The sequence below is a fragment of the Pleurodeles waltl genome, chromosome 5 (assembly GCF_031143425.1).
Source record: "Pleurodeles waltl isolate 20211129_DDA chromosome 5, aPleWal1.hap1.20221129, whole genome shotgun sequence".
NCBI classification, from domain to species: Eukaryota; Metazoa; Chordata; class Amphibia; order Caudata; family Salamandridae; genus Pleurodeles; species Pleurodeles waltl.
In genome coordinates, this window is record NC_090444.1 from 218,103,541 (window position 1) to 218,120,680 (window position 17,140).

Here is a 17,140-nt window from a genome sequence, read left to right on the forward strand (position 1 = left end):
ACTATTGATTTCAGTTTATGAAGTCCTTTAGGAGAAGGAGCTTGATCAGAACTTCATGGTCAGCCGGAATTTAAAATGGTAGGAAGTAGGAAGCACTTATATTTCATTTATATTTTTCACCTGGCTGTTTATTTAGGTCTTGCCTGAGAGCGTGCATTGTCACTTGCAAAGCATTTTTGTTAACTTGAAGGGGACTGAAGCCTACCAGTTGCTCACTGTTGGTTGGTTTAATCAGTAATCATTTCCTTGCTTCTCTTTGGTCAACGCTTCCCTTCTTTTTCCTATGTTTGTTCCTTCCCTGAAGGACGGCCCAAGTACTACTTGCTTGCCCAGTTTGTTTGTTTCCTTTCACTGCTCGTTGGACTTCTGGGGAATTTTTTTTCCTTTTAGTTGCAGTACTCCTTCTCCACCTTGCTCCTCATTGTTGCTTGCCACGCCGTTTGTTACTTGCCCTGGTGTCCTCTGGCATTGCCCTGTCACCCTCACTCCTCACTTCCCTCCTGTCAGAAAAAAAAGTCATGGCAAAGCAAGTAAGTACAGCTTACTTGAGAACTAATAGCCTTGTCAAAAAAAAAAACCTATGGTAAATGTGTCCAGTACTGATAGTGTTGTGTTTTTTTTTTTTTTAACTCTGCTGTACAAAATCTTTTAACTCCCGTGTGACACAGCCAAGTTCCTTTGACATGCATGAGTGATGAGACTGTTGATCAACATGGAATGTATATACTTATTGGAATTCAGCTATTCATGAAATATAGTTTTGCAATTTGCTGTTTTCACTTCCTGCATCTTACCTCCCTTCGTGCTTGGTGAGGGTTTTTTTTTTAAATACCTTTTTCACTTCTCTATTATGGTAATTTTGCTATGTATTAGTATTGTGTGAATAAAATGTTTTTTGAACTGCTCCAGGGCACAAAGAAAGTAGTTTACATTTTGGATTGAACATCTTACTTCTTGGAAACTTATGTTGGTGTTAATCGAGGAAGTGATGCGCATTGGATGGTTTAGATCTACAGTTCAAGTTAGAATGTGGGAAAGAACTTGATGTATAAAACTCTGAGTATGCTATACTAGAGGTGATCAAACCCCCAAAAAGTGGGTAGTGTTTTGTTGTAATCTGCCATTGTAAGTTTAATTCACCAAATTTAAATTGAGATTAAATGCTTTTCTTTTCCTTTTTTAGATCTTGCTTTGGAAAGAGCTGGACTACAGCAGCATGTCTGAATCTGAGAAGCAGATGCTTGTTTCTGAAGTGAATGTGCTACGTGAACTGAAGCATCCAAATATTGTTCGCTACTACGATAGGATTGTAGATCGAACAAATGCAAAACTCTATATAGTCATGGAATACTGTGAAGGAGGAGACCTGGCTACTTTAATTAAGAAATGTGTAAGCGAAAGGTAGGTCGCAGAAAGTGTTTTGCCCGTGTTTAAATATAAATTAACTATGTCTGCTATTGCACCAATATCTCTATGGTTTCACACTGATGGCACTAGCTGTTTGCTGGTAATAATATCAGTCAGTTTCAGTGATACAGGTCTATTAGTTATTCAATGGTACACTAGGCACCAAATTACTTCTGAATGTAGGTCAATGAAACCATGTTCTAGTATCTCAGTAGTAAGACTGAGTCATTTGATACGATCTATGCAACATAATATGGTGGTTGCAAGATGAGACTGTACTGTTTGTGCACCATACACAGGGAACAGTCCTGCTACCTTATTCTGTCTCGACACATGGGTCTAATCTATAGCTCATTAGGGTTGGCCACTACAAATGTTGTGAGCATGTTGATATTCTCACACCTCATGCAACCAGAAGGAATTAATCTCTTTTTCTGCAGATCCATTCGGTCAGCTATGGTATCCTGCAATCAATACAGAGACCGTGCAGAGTGCTGATTCCCCCGGTGCATAGAATCGTACTCAAATTATCTTTAAAAATGTGGGCATCTGTCTCCGTAGGAGGAAAGCCCCCTCGAAGAATTGCCTTTTCTCCTATTGTTTTGCTTCACTAATGACAGAGCTGAAACACTCATGCACTGACAAATCTCTGGAATGCGCTTCTTAATCCAAAGAAGACACTTATTATTTCACTACGCAGGGTTCTTAAAAGGAGATTAGTATGCTGAAAGCACACGTTTAAAAATGGTCACAGCAATGAAATGAAAACATATACAAATGATTCTCCACTGCAATATACACAGCAAATATATGTATCTATATTATAATGCAAAGCAAACAATGAATTTAAAAATATGCATCACCATGAAGCAAGGGCATCACTGCTTCATCTCCTTCCTATTCAGCATCAGATCGCCAGATCCCAGAATCGTTTGAGGAGAGAGAGAGAGATCAATTATCCTCACAGGAAGGATGACACACTCCAGCATCCTAGATATGCCTGAGATCTTCAAACACTCTGTCCCTGGTCCATCTGGTCTCGGCCTCTTATACTTTGAACACACAAGAGGAAAACTTTAGAACCTCCCTCTCACTGCAAAAGTTTATTTATCAAAAAAATGCTGATTGCTTTAGGCCAGCTTTGAAAATAAAACGTCGGTCCTTGGCCACAATCCCAGGGTGCCAATTCAAAACAAGACCGTTCCCTGCCATCTTAGTACATTCTTTTCAGCCTAAGCCCTTGGTGGGAAAGTACACAAAAAATAAAAACATGTGCACATTGTACAATGTGGAAAAATACTTGCAGCTTTTAGTGTGGCAGTGGGTAATGCTAAAATAAAGTTAATAGGCAAAATGAAGCTGATGGTCACTAATGTGACAGTGTACTGCTAGGCTAAGTGCAACATGGAGTCAGTGGTCAAAACTCACATATCATTACACCTATACAACCTCATTTTGGTTGCCCTACGAAAGACTTGAAGTTACTAATGCAAGATTTTCAAATCAGTGGATCGCGGATGCACTTAGTGTACTTTAGGCTTTTGAGATTGCTTGGGGAGGAGGTGGGGAATGGCAGTTGCGGCGCCTAAGTTTGAAAGTCGCATTTGAGCCTCAGGCGGGGCTCTTCACCATTGCTGTGCAGTGATGCTTTGAAGCATAGAGGCTCCACAGTGCCAGTCACAGACCACTGCTTTTATTCCTCTTCAGTAGCATCCTTTTGCATTTACTGTATACCTTCCAATGTTATGTCAGTAGTCATTTGTTCCATATATACCTGTGTCGGACATACGACTGGAAATGTATCTTGCTGTCGCCTGCAAAAGATTCCCTTTTCCAACTTTGTCAGTTTCTTATGTGCACTGCATTTTATCATTGCTGAATTCCTTAACCCTGCTAAAGCAGCAATCTTATCAGTATACCATGTGTTTATTTGCTCCTGGAGACATAATAAAACCCCTCTCTGTCCATAGCCTCCCAAAACTGTGCGCAACGTTAAATGCATACTGGCTGTCTCTTGAGATGTTAACAATCTTAATGATATTTCACATGCTCTAGTCAGTGCAATTATTCTCAGCCTGTGCTGATTGGTCTGCTGTTCTACAGCTTTTCACAACATTCTGTAATGTGGTAACTGCATATGCCGCAGTTGTGCCATCGTCTATTTTGGGCCCAGATCTCTGTACTGAGGTGTGAATGAATGTCTGACATTATTCAGCATTCCGTCCATCACTTGTTCTTTTTGCAGTTGTTGCCCTAAGTGGGATGGGCATGACCAAACGTGGGTCCTGTGCTGTAGCCTAGCTGAGGAGTGGTGATACCCCAAAACCAGTCCCAGGATGCCTGTGTCCAGTCCAGGGAAGACCTGGCCTGGCAGTTTGTGCTGGTTTGCATATGGCACAAACTGGAATGGCATGGGTAGCAAAAAAACAATAGATATAGGCCCACATCTCTGTACTGGGGGTGAATGTTTGACATTGTTACCAGCATTCCGTTCATCACTTGTTCTTTTTGGAATTGTCTGTTCTAAAGCATGACCCATCAACCGACAGCTCCCCTTCAGCATCCCGAAAAGGTGTATCCTACATGTCTATCCTGCCCTTTTATCTGTCACTCTGTTCTTTTTTTTTTTTTGGTGTTTTTTTTTTTTAAATAGGGACAGTCATGATCATTTAGCTTTGTGCCGTTACCTTCATGAGGTAGTAATGTTGCACCGTTCATGACATTGCATCTGTGTATGTGTACATGTGGGCTGAATATGCACACTTCATAGTGTGTCAAGCATGCATTTGTACGGTGTTGTTCTGGTTTGGCCAGAATCAAATCTACTGGTTCCTCTTTCCAAGTGGTAGAGAAATAGGTGCATGGTCTTTTGTATTCACCGTGCTGCTGCTTGAAAACCGCAAGCGCCCAACTGTTGGACTCTTGAACGAAAAGGTGAAAGTCTTTTAGAATTGCCATACAGACCCAAAGCAGGAGATTCGCTGAGAGCTTGTTGAATGGCAAGGTAGCTATGTTCATGGTCCGTTGTCAAAGGCAATGGTTCAGGTGTGTCCTTGTGGGTGAGAGCTAGTAGCGGATTTGTCAATGGTGAAAAATTTGGAATCCAGAGGGCGTGGCTGGAGGTCACGCAAGATGGCCGCTGCTCTTTAGAGCTCAGTGAGGCTGCAGCACTTCCTGGAAAGAAGGAGATGTTTTCACATCAAAATTATTAATTTCTTCAGCATTTTTGAGCACCGGAGCACTGCAGCTGCATAAATATGCCTATATTTTACAGAGACATGGAGTTTTGAAGTCATTTCAGAGACTTCATGTGAGTGCCTGAGGTAATTATTTAGCTGGCTTTTATGGGGAGACCACATAATTCTCCGAGTTGCCAGTCCTCATCTTTCTCCAAGTCTAATAATCGTCTTCGAGTGGTGCGCACACATATAACTAAATCTTCTCTACCATCAACTTTAACAATGGATAGTGCTGCAGTCTTTTTAAAGGATGGCGCCTCTTCATCTCATGCTGCTGGTGCAGTTGCGAAAAAAACATCTAACACCTCCTCCGTCAAGCGCCCAAAAAAAGACCTTGATTCTCCCTCAAAATCACCTACACATCTTACTCTAGATGATGTCATGGAGGAATTGCGCGCACTAAAGCCCTTTATGATGGACACTAATGCCTCTTTGCAACGTATTGAGGAGCAATGGTCCCAACACGAACAACAAATTTGTTCTCTGGAACAGAGAGTCAGTAGCCTTGAAGATTGTAACACTGTCAATCCTCAGATCTCTAAAGATATAGCTAAACTTAAAAGGCTTACTGAAAGCTTAGAAAACAGAAATAGGAGAAATAATCTTCGCCTTTTTGGGATTCCAGAAGGTTCTGAAGGCTCTAACATGATTGCATTCCTTCAAAAAGCAATACCTTCAATTCTTCGCTTGCCTCCTACATCTCCCCTCTCTATCCAACGGGCACATCGTTTAGGTAAACAGACTTCAACCTGCCCTCGTGTACATCCTAGAGGAATTATTATTCTCTTTCTCCAATTTACTGACTTGATGCAAATACTCTCGGAAGCCAAAAAGATGGGCTCTTTGCTATGGTCAGGCCATAAAGTATTTTTTACACAAGACTTCTCTCCTGCTACAGCTGCACGTCGCAAACAGTTTTTTGGACTTAAGTCCACAACTCAAATCCTTGAATATTCGATATGGTCTTCTTCACCCATGCCTTTTCAAAATTACATTCAAGGACAAATCTTACTCGTTTGAGGAACCTTCAGCACTACAAACGTTTATTAACCAACACAAAACAGAAGCAATGGAACTAGGAGCATCTGCAATTACTTGAAGATATAATTTAATTTGTCTTTAATGTCCTTCTTTTTTTTATTTCTGGACAGTTTTATAGTAATGGTTATGTTTAATATTTATATCCATGGTTTTCCCTCTCTGCATCTTCTTATTTTCATATATATATATATATATATTGTTTTTAGATAGTGTTCTTTGTGCAATCCTCATGTTCCTTTCCCAACCGTATCCCTTTCTCACCATCCAAACTGTTCTCCTACACGTTCCACTGTTAAACTTTGATTTTTATTGTTTTTCATGTCACAGTCCTTTACTGTAGTTATTACGTTATTTGGTCTCCTGAATGGTACATTTTTCGTTTGTATGTTTTTTTTTTTCTTCCATGAAACTCGCCTTGATATGTTTTAATATCTAATATCACTTTTCTTGTGCTGAAGCCACTCTTGCCTGTCTTTTCAGGTTTTCTGCTGTCCCTCTACCTTTCGGGGTATTCACTTTCTATCTTTTTTTTGTTTTTGTTTTTAGCTTTCGTGGACTTTAGTCCCTGTATTGCCACATCCATGTATATACAACTTCTGGAGGTCATCTTCCTCCTTTTCTTTTTCTTTACTATCTTGTTTCTTCCTCATTTCTTTGCTTTTGCAAAATTGATATGCCTAGTTTTTTCATTGTTACAGCAGTTGTTTATTAATACTTCTTGTTATGCAACTTAGAACTGTTACTTGGAATGTTAAGGGGCTTAAACACCCCATTAAACGTCAGCGTGTCTTATCTCACCTAGCTCGTTTGAAATGCCACATTGCTTTGTTGCAAGAGACTCACCTCAACGACTCTGAGGCAATTAAGCTTAAAAAACAATGGGTGGGGGACATTTTCTACTCCCCTTCCATCACAAACAAAAATGGGGTAATTATACTCTGTCATAAGTCTCTCAAACCTACCATAATTTCACAGCATCAAGATACAGAAGGTCGCTGGGTACTTGTTACATTTACAATTGTCAATATTTCTCTTACTATCCTTAATATATACGGCCCCACACATCCAGATCCAAATTTTTGGAAGAATCTTTCACATATTGTCTCTGAACATTCCTCAAACAGTTTACTAATAGGTGGTGACTGCAACCAAATTCTCGATCCAATTTTTACACCATTCTCTCTGATTCCTGGAGACTATGCAATCCCGACCTCTTGGAATACTCTTTTTATTCTCCTACCCGCCATTCCCATTCCAGGGTTGATTATATCTTTCTGAGTAAAGGTTTATTGCAACATATGGTCAACTCTGAAATCTGTGCTATTTTGATCTCCGATCACGCACCTGTGATTACTGACCTTGATCTTTTTCTTAATGGTTCTAAAACATCTTCATGGAGGTTTAATAACTCTCTACTTTCAGATGCTACTTTTATCGCTTCCTACAGTAAGTTTATAGAAGAATACTTTCACATCAACGATAGTGATCAACTATCATTTCATTTTGTGTGGGATGCATTTAAAGCAGCCTCTAGGGGGTTTCATCATAAGTTACGCTCACTCAAAAAAAAAAAGTCTGCTGAACAAAAATCGACTTCCATCCTTGAAAATATAAAGTCCCTAGAACATGAATACTATACTCACAAAACTAGTAAATCACATCTTGAAGCACTAGTCTCAGCTAAAATGGAGTTTAACCAATATACCACTGAACAAGCATGCGGCACCCTCCTGAAAATAAATGCCAGATATTATGGTGGTAACAATAAAGCTGGGTCTCTTCTAGCTCGATATTTGAAACAAAGAAAAGAAAAAACAACTATTAAATCTATCACAGATAACAATGCTGTTAAACACTTTAGAGATAAAGATATAGCATCGTGTTTCGCTTCTTACTGTAAGGACCTGTACACTCCAGAACACATACCAACAGTTGAATCTCTCAACCAATATTTCTCTAATCTCAAACCAAGGGACCCATTGCAGATTGACCTCTCATCTTTAGACCAACCCCTACAACTTACCGAACTATATACAGCTTTACAATCTCTCCCCAAGGGTAAGGCTCCAGGCCCAGATGGCTTCACAGTAGGATTCTTTATTCAGTTTGCTAAGTCTCTTTTCCCCAAACTCTTTCAATTACTTAATCATTTTATAATGTCAGGTTCTGCATCTGGCTCAATTACGGAGGCCATGACTTGGCTTATTCCCAAAAAAGATCGGGATGCGACTGACTGTAAAAATTATAGACCCATATCTTTAATTAATACTGATTGTAAACTCTATGCCAAAGTTTTAGCTCTCCGTTTACTCCCATATATACCTGACCTTATTGATTCTCATCAATCTGATTTCATCCCTAATAGAAATGTAGCAGATAATTCCTGTACTTGTTAAAATATTATTAACAAGGCATCTAAACTTAAGATTCCTCTAGCAGCTTTATCATTGGATGCAGAAAAGGCCTTTGATAGGGTCTACTGGGGTTTCTTTTCGAAAGCATTGGAATGGCATGGACTAGGTACTAAATTCTGACATTTTATATCCATTCTTTATTCCTCACCATGTTCCTCGGTTATAACAAACGGTATCCGATCTCCTTTTTTCCCTCTTAAAAGGGGTACTCGTCAGGGATGCCCATTATCTCCTTTACTATTTATTTTGGCTCTCAAACCTTTTCTATACCAATTAAAAACGTCTGAACAATTTACGGGGTTTCAAATTAATAATGCACACATCAAATTTATGGCATATGCTGATGATATTCTTTTGTTCATGTCTCACCCTGACACTTCTCTTCCTGCATGAGCTTAATTTATATTCTGATGTATCTGGCTATAAACTTAATATAGACAAAACAGTGGTCTTACCACTTAATGCTCATTGCACTGGCTCTTTATTCCTTGATGCAGGATTATCTTGGATTTCTTCTTAGATTAAATGGGGGTATGGTACTGCACTAGTCTCAAGGATACATTAAGGACTAATTTAGAAATCCTATTGGCAAAGCTTGTAGATCTCACACAGAAATGGTCTCCGTTATATCTCACGTGGTGGGGCCACTTGGACACCATTAAGATGATGCTTCTCCCTATCATTAACTTCTTCCTTATGATGCTTCCTATTAAGATGCCTAAACTATTTTTTAGTTCAATTGATAAAATTCTATCCAAGTTCCTGTGGAACGGTAAACAATCCCGAATCTCTCTCTCGAAATTAAAACTTCCTAAAGTACAAGGTGGAGTTAATTTCCCTGACTTTATAACTTATCACAAATCTTTTGGAATTAAGCAAATACGTCCCTATTTATCTACACTCAATGATGCCCCTAAAAAGCTATGGTTCTCTTTGGAAGAAACATTTATTTCTCCCTTTTCCCCTAAACACATTATATTTATATCTAACCCCCCAAAATTCTTGTTGCCCAGCACTATCTCCCATTCAGTCAACTTACAGAAACCTTTTTTTATTTTGCATCTTACCCCCATTAATCAATTCTTTAACAGTCCTATTTGGCACAATAGTTCGCTTAGGAAACAAGGTAAAACCTTGTGTTGGAAGGCTTGGATGACTAAAGGTATTCTTCTCATTTCCCAATTATATCATAAAGACTCTATCATCCCTTTTACTACTCTCTCAGCAATTTATAATCTCCCTATTCGTATGAAATCCCAATATATCATTCTTTCTACTCTAGTCCAAGAGGCCCTCAGTAAACTTATACATCATAATTATTCTTCTCTTGCATCATCTCCACACCCGATTGTAACTTCTAATTATCCAAGGGCAGCTGGAATTTATAAACTTTTAAGAACGTCTGTTTCACCTAGACTCAAATCACCTATTGAGACATTGTGGGAATCAGATCTTGGTGTTTGGCCAACTTCTTTATGTGATAGAATATGGTATAAGATACATTCCACTGCACGCACTGCAAGCCTCACACAGACCCTATTTTTTTTTTTATGATAGACTTTTCTACACTCCTGTACGCCTTTACAAATTCAAACTTGCACAAAATGACAATTGTTGGCGCTGCCACACTCATCAGGGTACTGACTTTCACGTGTTTTTTTTTTTCCTGTCCATCCCTATCTACTTTTTGGTCCTCAATATGGTCTCGCATTTCAGCAATAGCTCAGATCTCCTTACCAATGTCATATGAATTACTGTTTTTGGGAGGCATACACGATATCTGGAGTTCATTCAGGCCTCTTGGAAAATTGGTGGACCTTTTGCTTTCTATTGCAATCTCTATTATTACTTCTAACTGGAAATCTTCGGAGAACTTTACTCTCAGACAGTGGTGGAATTCTGTATGTTATCATCATAGACTTGACAGCTACAAGCTTGATTCAACAGGAACTTTCTTCAAACGTCATCAGCTATGGTTGCCATTAAGTAACTATCTCTCACGCACTGCGAAGGAAATGGATTTTTCTCCTCCTTTTTAAAAAATGTCCATTTATTTCCTGTTTTTCTTCTTATATATACTTATTTCATCTTACATTCGCTGTAACTAATGCCTATTGCCTCTCTCTCCACATGGCTATCACTTGATTCCCTTTTCTATCCCTAAAGCTCTTCTCCCTCTCCCTCTTTCTTTCTTTCTTTATTCAAACTTGGAGTCTTTGATACTATATTTCTGTATATGCCTAATTCATGTACATGTTTAAATATGCATGTACAAGTACAATATTCCTTATGCATATATATTCACAACTGCATACCTCTGTCCTGGCAATGTTAAGTTAATGTTCTTGTATTTGACTAAATAAAACACATCTTTAAAAAAAAAAAAAAATGACTGCAGTAGGCAGTGATTCCTAGGCATGTATGCACCTGTTTTTGTGTGGTGTCATTGGAAGGCTCTAAGGCATTAGATGCAGAGAACTCCTTTTGTATTCTGGAGAAGAAAACTGTAACCTTTTCTCAGTAGTTCATCTGTTTGTTTGGTAATATTTTATCTGTTTTCTTTAGCAATTTCTTTCGCAAGTGCTGCATTACCTCCGGTAAGCCTTTTTAGCTTCTCTTATTTGCATCTGCTATTTTTGTCCAGTCTATTCTTAGGTCCTCATAGTCCTCCCCTTCATACTTTCCTCCAGATGTCATCAGGCAGAATAGTGGAAAATATTTGGTCTATATTTTCTAATGTTAAGTGACCTATTTTTAATGTTCTGTTGTTTGCCTATACCACTCCTCCCTATCCTGCCTAATGTCAGGGTATTGTATTGCAAACCTATGTAATTCTGCATATTTCCAGGGTACATGGTCTCCATATTGTATGTTCATCATCATGTCCTGGTGCTTTCCTTAAGGGTAGCATTTGGTTAACCAAGCCATTTTCTTTGGTAACACCTTGAGCTGACCGTCTTTTTCTTTTAATTCCTCTACCCTCTTTCATTCTTCCTTAATATCCTTACTCTTCCAGATAGTATGGTTCGCCTCACTGAACCATTCTGCATATTTAATGCCCATATTTAATCTATCTCCATCCTCTAAACATTATCTATTTGCTTTGCTAACTGGCCATTCTTTTGTATGGGCAGGATCTAAACATAACCTTCCTTCTGTGGATAATTGTCCCAATACCAGTTCATCAACGCCACTGCCTTTCTCTCTATTAGTAAGAATGCATTATTTCATTTTTTGTGTAAAGTAATGGGGGAATTGTTGCTCTTGTTGAACAAATCACACCTTATCAGGAGATACCTTTGTCCCATGGCAGCTAGAAAATTCTGTACATTTATATTACCCGTTGTTCACTGTTTTTCACTAGTGTGTGCCGAAAAACCCCTATTTATATTGGATTAATGTTGATGTTTGATGGCATCGGAAGGCATACAATAATTCCTTCTTCAGTGCCTGATTGTATATTGAAGGGCTCTCGTGGTAGCCATGAGGAGCTCTTTGAAAATGGTGAGAGTCCAGCAACAGAAAATGGAAATAAATACATGCTATCCTCATGCACAAGACAGTAAAGCATTTTTAAATCTATCATGGAAAAGTGTCATGTTGGTGCCAGAATAGATGAGGTGGTCGATATGTTTAGGACTATGGGGAATTGTGGTACCACTATTTTATTAATCTTGCGAAGATAGGGTATGAACCTACATGAAGAAGACACATCCTTATCACTATTTCTGACTTCGGTAGGTCCTTGCCATACTCTTGTAAGCTCTTCAATCCTTCTGCTGATATTTTGTATTGGGGTATGCATGGCAATTGAACATTTTGGAGCACAACTATCTGTCTTGAGTCGATATACATTTTCCTGCGTTATTTTTATGTGTTGCCCATGTCCTTCTGTCTATTAATTGATGAATACCTGCTGATATCTTGGCTTTCCCTGTCCTAGTGACATACATAGAGGCAGCCTGAGGGGAGTCTTCATCCATCTCAAGATAAACCCCATCTGGTATGCACTGAATTGTGGCATTTAGACTTTTTAGAGGTCCAATCCTAGCAAATTACATGCACATGCTTTTGGAAATCATAAAAGTGTCTGTAAAATGTCCTATACTATATTTCAATGGGGCTGACATAGGGTTTCTTACTAACACATTGGTAAAACCCACAGATGTTTTCTTTCTTCCCAAAAAATAAGTCTGCGGGCGTGTTCTTTTAGTCGGAGATCACCTGGCTGCACCAGTGTCCAAGAGGCACTTAATTGGTACACCTCCTTAACTCTCCTCTTACAGATGAGCCCTTATTCACTGCGATTACAGTCTTTTGTATTATTTCTCTCGGCACCTCTGTAGTCCACATAGGCACTGAGATCTGTTAACTGATGATCTCCCCCCTCATAGTCTGCCAACTTCTTCTGTTTTTCTATTGAAGTAGTTGTTTGCATGTTGTGAAGCCTGATTCTGTGTGTTTTGGCATTGTTGGTCTGACCTATTCATTGATCCTCACCCTGTCCCTCTACCACTCTGTCTTGGTTGGAGACGGCAATCCTGAGCCCATTGGCCCTGGCCACCACAGGTGTAGCAACCCTGCTGTTGATCCATGGGTGTCGTAAGTGTACCTCGTGTGTGCTCATTGTGCAGGGAAAGGTCTAGGAGGTCCTTCACTCTCCATCTTGTCCTCTTTGTGCACAATAAACCAGAACATGCTGCATGAGCACTTTCGTTTTCAGGTCCTTATGTTTTTTTTCTTCTTCTTTAATATCGTCCCATTTTGACTGCAGTTACTCATAACACTGAGCCAGCTGTAATCGTTCAGATATTTGTTTATGGAACCATGTAGGACTGTACTGATAGATGGCATGCTTAATATTTTTCTTTGAGTTGTTCAAAAAGTAGGACCCCGGTGCGTGTTGGGTGCTGTCATTGGAAGGCTCTAAACCACTAGATGCAGATAACTCCTTTTGTAGTCTGTATTCTCCATGTTCTTCTTTGCAGGTATTTATCTTATTGTTCATCTGTGTATGGTAATATTTTATTTATTTCCTTTAGCAGTTTCGCTGGCAAGTGCTGCATTATCTCTGTTATGCCTTTTTCCCTTCTCTTTCTTGCATCTGCTTTTTTTGTCCAGTCTATTTTTAGGTCCTTATCGTCCTCCCTTTGTACTTTCCTCTAGATGTCATCGGGCAGAATAATGGGAAACATCCGGTCTATATCTTCTAATATTAAGTGATCCATTTTTAGTGCTAAGTTCGTTTGCCTATCCTGCCTAATGTCATGGTATTGTACTGCAAACTTATCTAGTTCTGCATATGTCCGGGGCACGTGCACTCTCATTATTGTACGTTCATAGTCCTATCCTGGTGCTTCCCTTAAGGGTAGCATTTTGTTAACCATGCTAGTTTCTTTGGTATTACCTTGCTCTGACCTTTTTTCTATTTATTTCTCTACCCTCTCGTTTTTTTTTTTTGGTCCCCACTCTTCTGGTTAGTGTGGTTCACCTCACAGCATCACTTAACGTCTACTTAGAGGACGGAGGCCATTAAAGAAGTAATCTATTTCCTTTGCTAACTGAGCGTGTCCTTGTATGGGCAGTATCTGTACATAACCTTCCTCCTGTAGATAGATGTCCCAATACCAATTCATCAATGCCACTGCTTTTCTCCGTATTAATAATAATGCATTATATTTCATTTTTTTATTTAATGCAGGAATTGTTTCTCATCATCCTTTTAAGGATATTCCCTGGTCGGAAAGCTTGTCAACCAATGAACTCATTAATTGTTTTACACTATAATTTAGCTGCTTCTGTTTTTCTAGTCACTTTCTTTGCATTGACTGCCATATTTTGTAATGCAATTAACTCCTCTTCCTTTCCTTCTCTTGTATGTGAATTATCCAACACCTTTAGGTCTCTGGGTACCTTAAGGTTGTACAGTGTATCACCAACTGTGTATGGTGGTGGTTTTAGATGGTTTAATATCTGTTCCATAAACTGGTCCTCCTCCTGTTCAAAAGAAGGCGGTCCAGATAGACATATTTGTTTTAGTCGTTTCGCTGGATAGATACCCCAACCTAATAGCCTCACTTTCTTACCTTTCTTTTTATGTGCTCTAAGACACTCGTCTAAATAGTCCACCCCTTCCTTTTCAAATGAACCTTCTTTGGGTCACTGTCTGAACACATCTTTACTGGTTAGTGTCTGCCATTTGTCCAAACACAAATCCCTATGGTATCATTTCTTCTTCACTACATACCAAGTCGGAGTTCTAGGCTCCAGGGATGGCTGACTTTCATCTAGTGTCTTGGATCTACAACAAATTGACATACAACAAAGCATTCTACTTAACATTTTTAACTCCTGTAGTCTACTCGAAAGTCTGTCTCGACTGCAGCAGAAACCCAGTTTCCAATTGTATAAGGCCTTTATCCAGTGGTCCATCCCTGGATGATATGAGGAATCCTACTCCTGTATCTCAGTTTGTTAGATTTGGATACACTGTCCCTCCCACACTGAGGACCCAGTCCAGCTGTCTTGTCACGAAGACCACATGTGACTGTGTGAAAAATGTTCACCTCATCTTTTGGATGAAGCTAATGGAACTGTCGTGTCTTGGACTGATCCCAGAGAATTATTTTGTCTGAGCTGCTGTAAAATAGTCCAATCAAGCAGGGGCGCTTCTAAGACAGCGGGACTCCCCAGGCACTTGATTGCGGCTATCAGTGTCCATCTGGATCTCCAGTCAGTGCATCTGAATTACGGCACCACTTGTGAAAGCATAATTATGTGAAAGGAAATAAACAGCCAGCACATAGACGTGTTTTATGGAACATAAACAGCAAAATTTTCTTTGCCTCCAGCTCAAGTAGAACCACCCAGTCAATCATGCTGCCAAGTGCTTCATTTCACTTGGATTACGTTAGGCAGGTATACTTGATATCACTCATTGGGATAGATGGGGAGCGCTAAATCATCAACTAATTGTAGTTGCATGGTCACTCTTATGAAGGACTTGAAAGCACTAAGAAACTAGAAGACTTAGGTTCCCCCGGCGAGTGTCTTGGCAGTAAATCTGTGACCTGTAACTAACTCATTTTGTAGGCACAAAGCCCCATTCAAGCATTTCTAAAATAAGGCAGATTTATGTACTTTCCCCCACATTCTTGTAGTTTGTGGTCACAGAATGGAAACGTTCAAGTTTCTGTCAACAGGATTTGCCAAGAGAGCATTTTATAAAAACATAACTATTTTGAAAAACAGTCTACAGGAGGATTATTTCAAAATATTTGAATTATGGCTCACAAATATTTTATGCTTTTACAGTACATTACTTGAGAATGAGACCTGGGTGAAAGAAATGGGGAGTGACATCTCGTTTTTTCCTCATCAATATGCTTGTGCTGCAAGCCTGGAAGTAGTCTGAGATGCCTTCAAGGCGACTATGCGGCCGATTTTATTATTTTCAAAGAGATTGCTAGACAGAACTCAAGAATAGAGAGGCAAGACCTGGCGGACTGCCTAAGATATGTTCAGAAGAACGTTTTTCATAGTAAAGTAGTCATCGTCCTCTATATGGGAAGTGTAAGAAAGATATGAGAGGTTAGTTTTTTTTTTATTTTTTTTATTGAGGCCCTTGACTTTTTAATGTTAAACAGATTCCAGCTCATGTTCTTTTCTTGGCACTGAAAAAGCTTTTGACTTAGTTTGCTTGGAAAATCTCTTTACATTCTGGCAGTTTTTCAGTTCCCAACACAATTTATTACTGTACCATCTTTATGAAGACGTATGTGCGAGGCTCATCACAAACTCCGTGTAAGCTAGTATCTATAAAGTGAGATGAGGGACTTAAATGGAATGCCCACTCCCCCAATTCTATTTACATTTTTTATAAAAACCTTTGGCAAAAGTGGTTAGATAATAAAATCAAAACTTCTTTTAATGGGATTCCCAGAATTAAGTACTATGCTGATGCAGTTATGCTAATTTTAAGTCCCAGAGAGGAAGTGCAATCAAGGGTTTTTGAGTTGCCTGTCAAAATTCAGGAATTGAAGGGTACAACATAAATAAAGGGAAAACTGAGATTTGATTGTGCAATTGCACTTTAGAAGCATTATTGCCAAGTTACAGCCATTAACTCCAATCCTAAGCATTATTTGGGATTGTTACAATGGCCAAATTTGAGGAGTCCCAAGATTTTAATTGTTTTACTCTTGGTTTATCAAACTAAATCCCAATTCCCTAAATGGAGTCCTCTCTCCCTCGTCATTATAGGTAGAATGCTCTAATAAAAATGTTGGTACTTCTGTTATTCAACTTTCTATTCTCTTCCTTACCTTACCCTATTTTTTTCACAGTAAATTTTTCGAGCAGATGGAGAGCTTGACTTCCACTTTTATCTGGGATAATAGATCCCCTGCGGTTGTGTGTGTGTGTGTGTGTGTGTTTTCTCTCTCTCTATATATATATATATATATATATATATATATATATATATATATATATATATATATATATATATATATATATATATATATATGTGTGTATATATATATATATCTATGTATGTATCTCATATGTGGCAATTGAAGAGGGAGGACTAGGACTCCCTGACCTAAAGCTCTATTACTTTTCCAATTCTGTACATCTTTCAGCACAATTGTATAGGGGGGAGATTACTTCAGTTTGACTTTATGGACCTAATGTTTGACTATGTGTTTGAGATTTCATCCATTTGACTACGTTCCCCAAGAAAGATACAAGACGTTGCTCTGGGTTTTACAAAGAAAGTGTCACTTCTTTTCGATCCTTTTTTCCATCCCAATTTTAAATGTTTCTACCCCGATTGGAAGATATAACCTGCTCAGACCAGTCACTGGTAGATCGTAATATGGCCCAAAGATGGAGAATAAATGGTTTTACAGATTTGACGAATATTGAACCACTTATGCTATGTCATAAAGCTTCAATTATTATCATAGTTCTGAGTTGATGGAGGATCTTATTGATAACACTAAACGATGGTCAGTTACTGGAAAACTAGGTTCTATG

At 38.9% G+C, this 17,140-nt stretch overlaps 1 protein-coding gene across 1 annotated transcript in view; it reads left to right on the forward strand.

The window, feature by feature from the left end:
• LOC138295564 (serine/threonine-protein kinase Nek2-like) overlaps positions 1-17,140 on the forward strand; it is a 142,791-nt gene that overhangs the window by 21,956 nt on the left and 103,695 nt on the right. Inside the window, exon 2 of the mRNA XM_069233933.1 lies at positions 1,184-1,401. Coding sequence (XP_069090034.1) covers positions 1,184-1,401 — 218 coding nt within the window. The remainder of the gene's footprint in view (positions 1-1,183; positions 1,402-17,140) is intronic.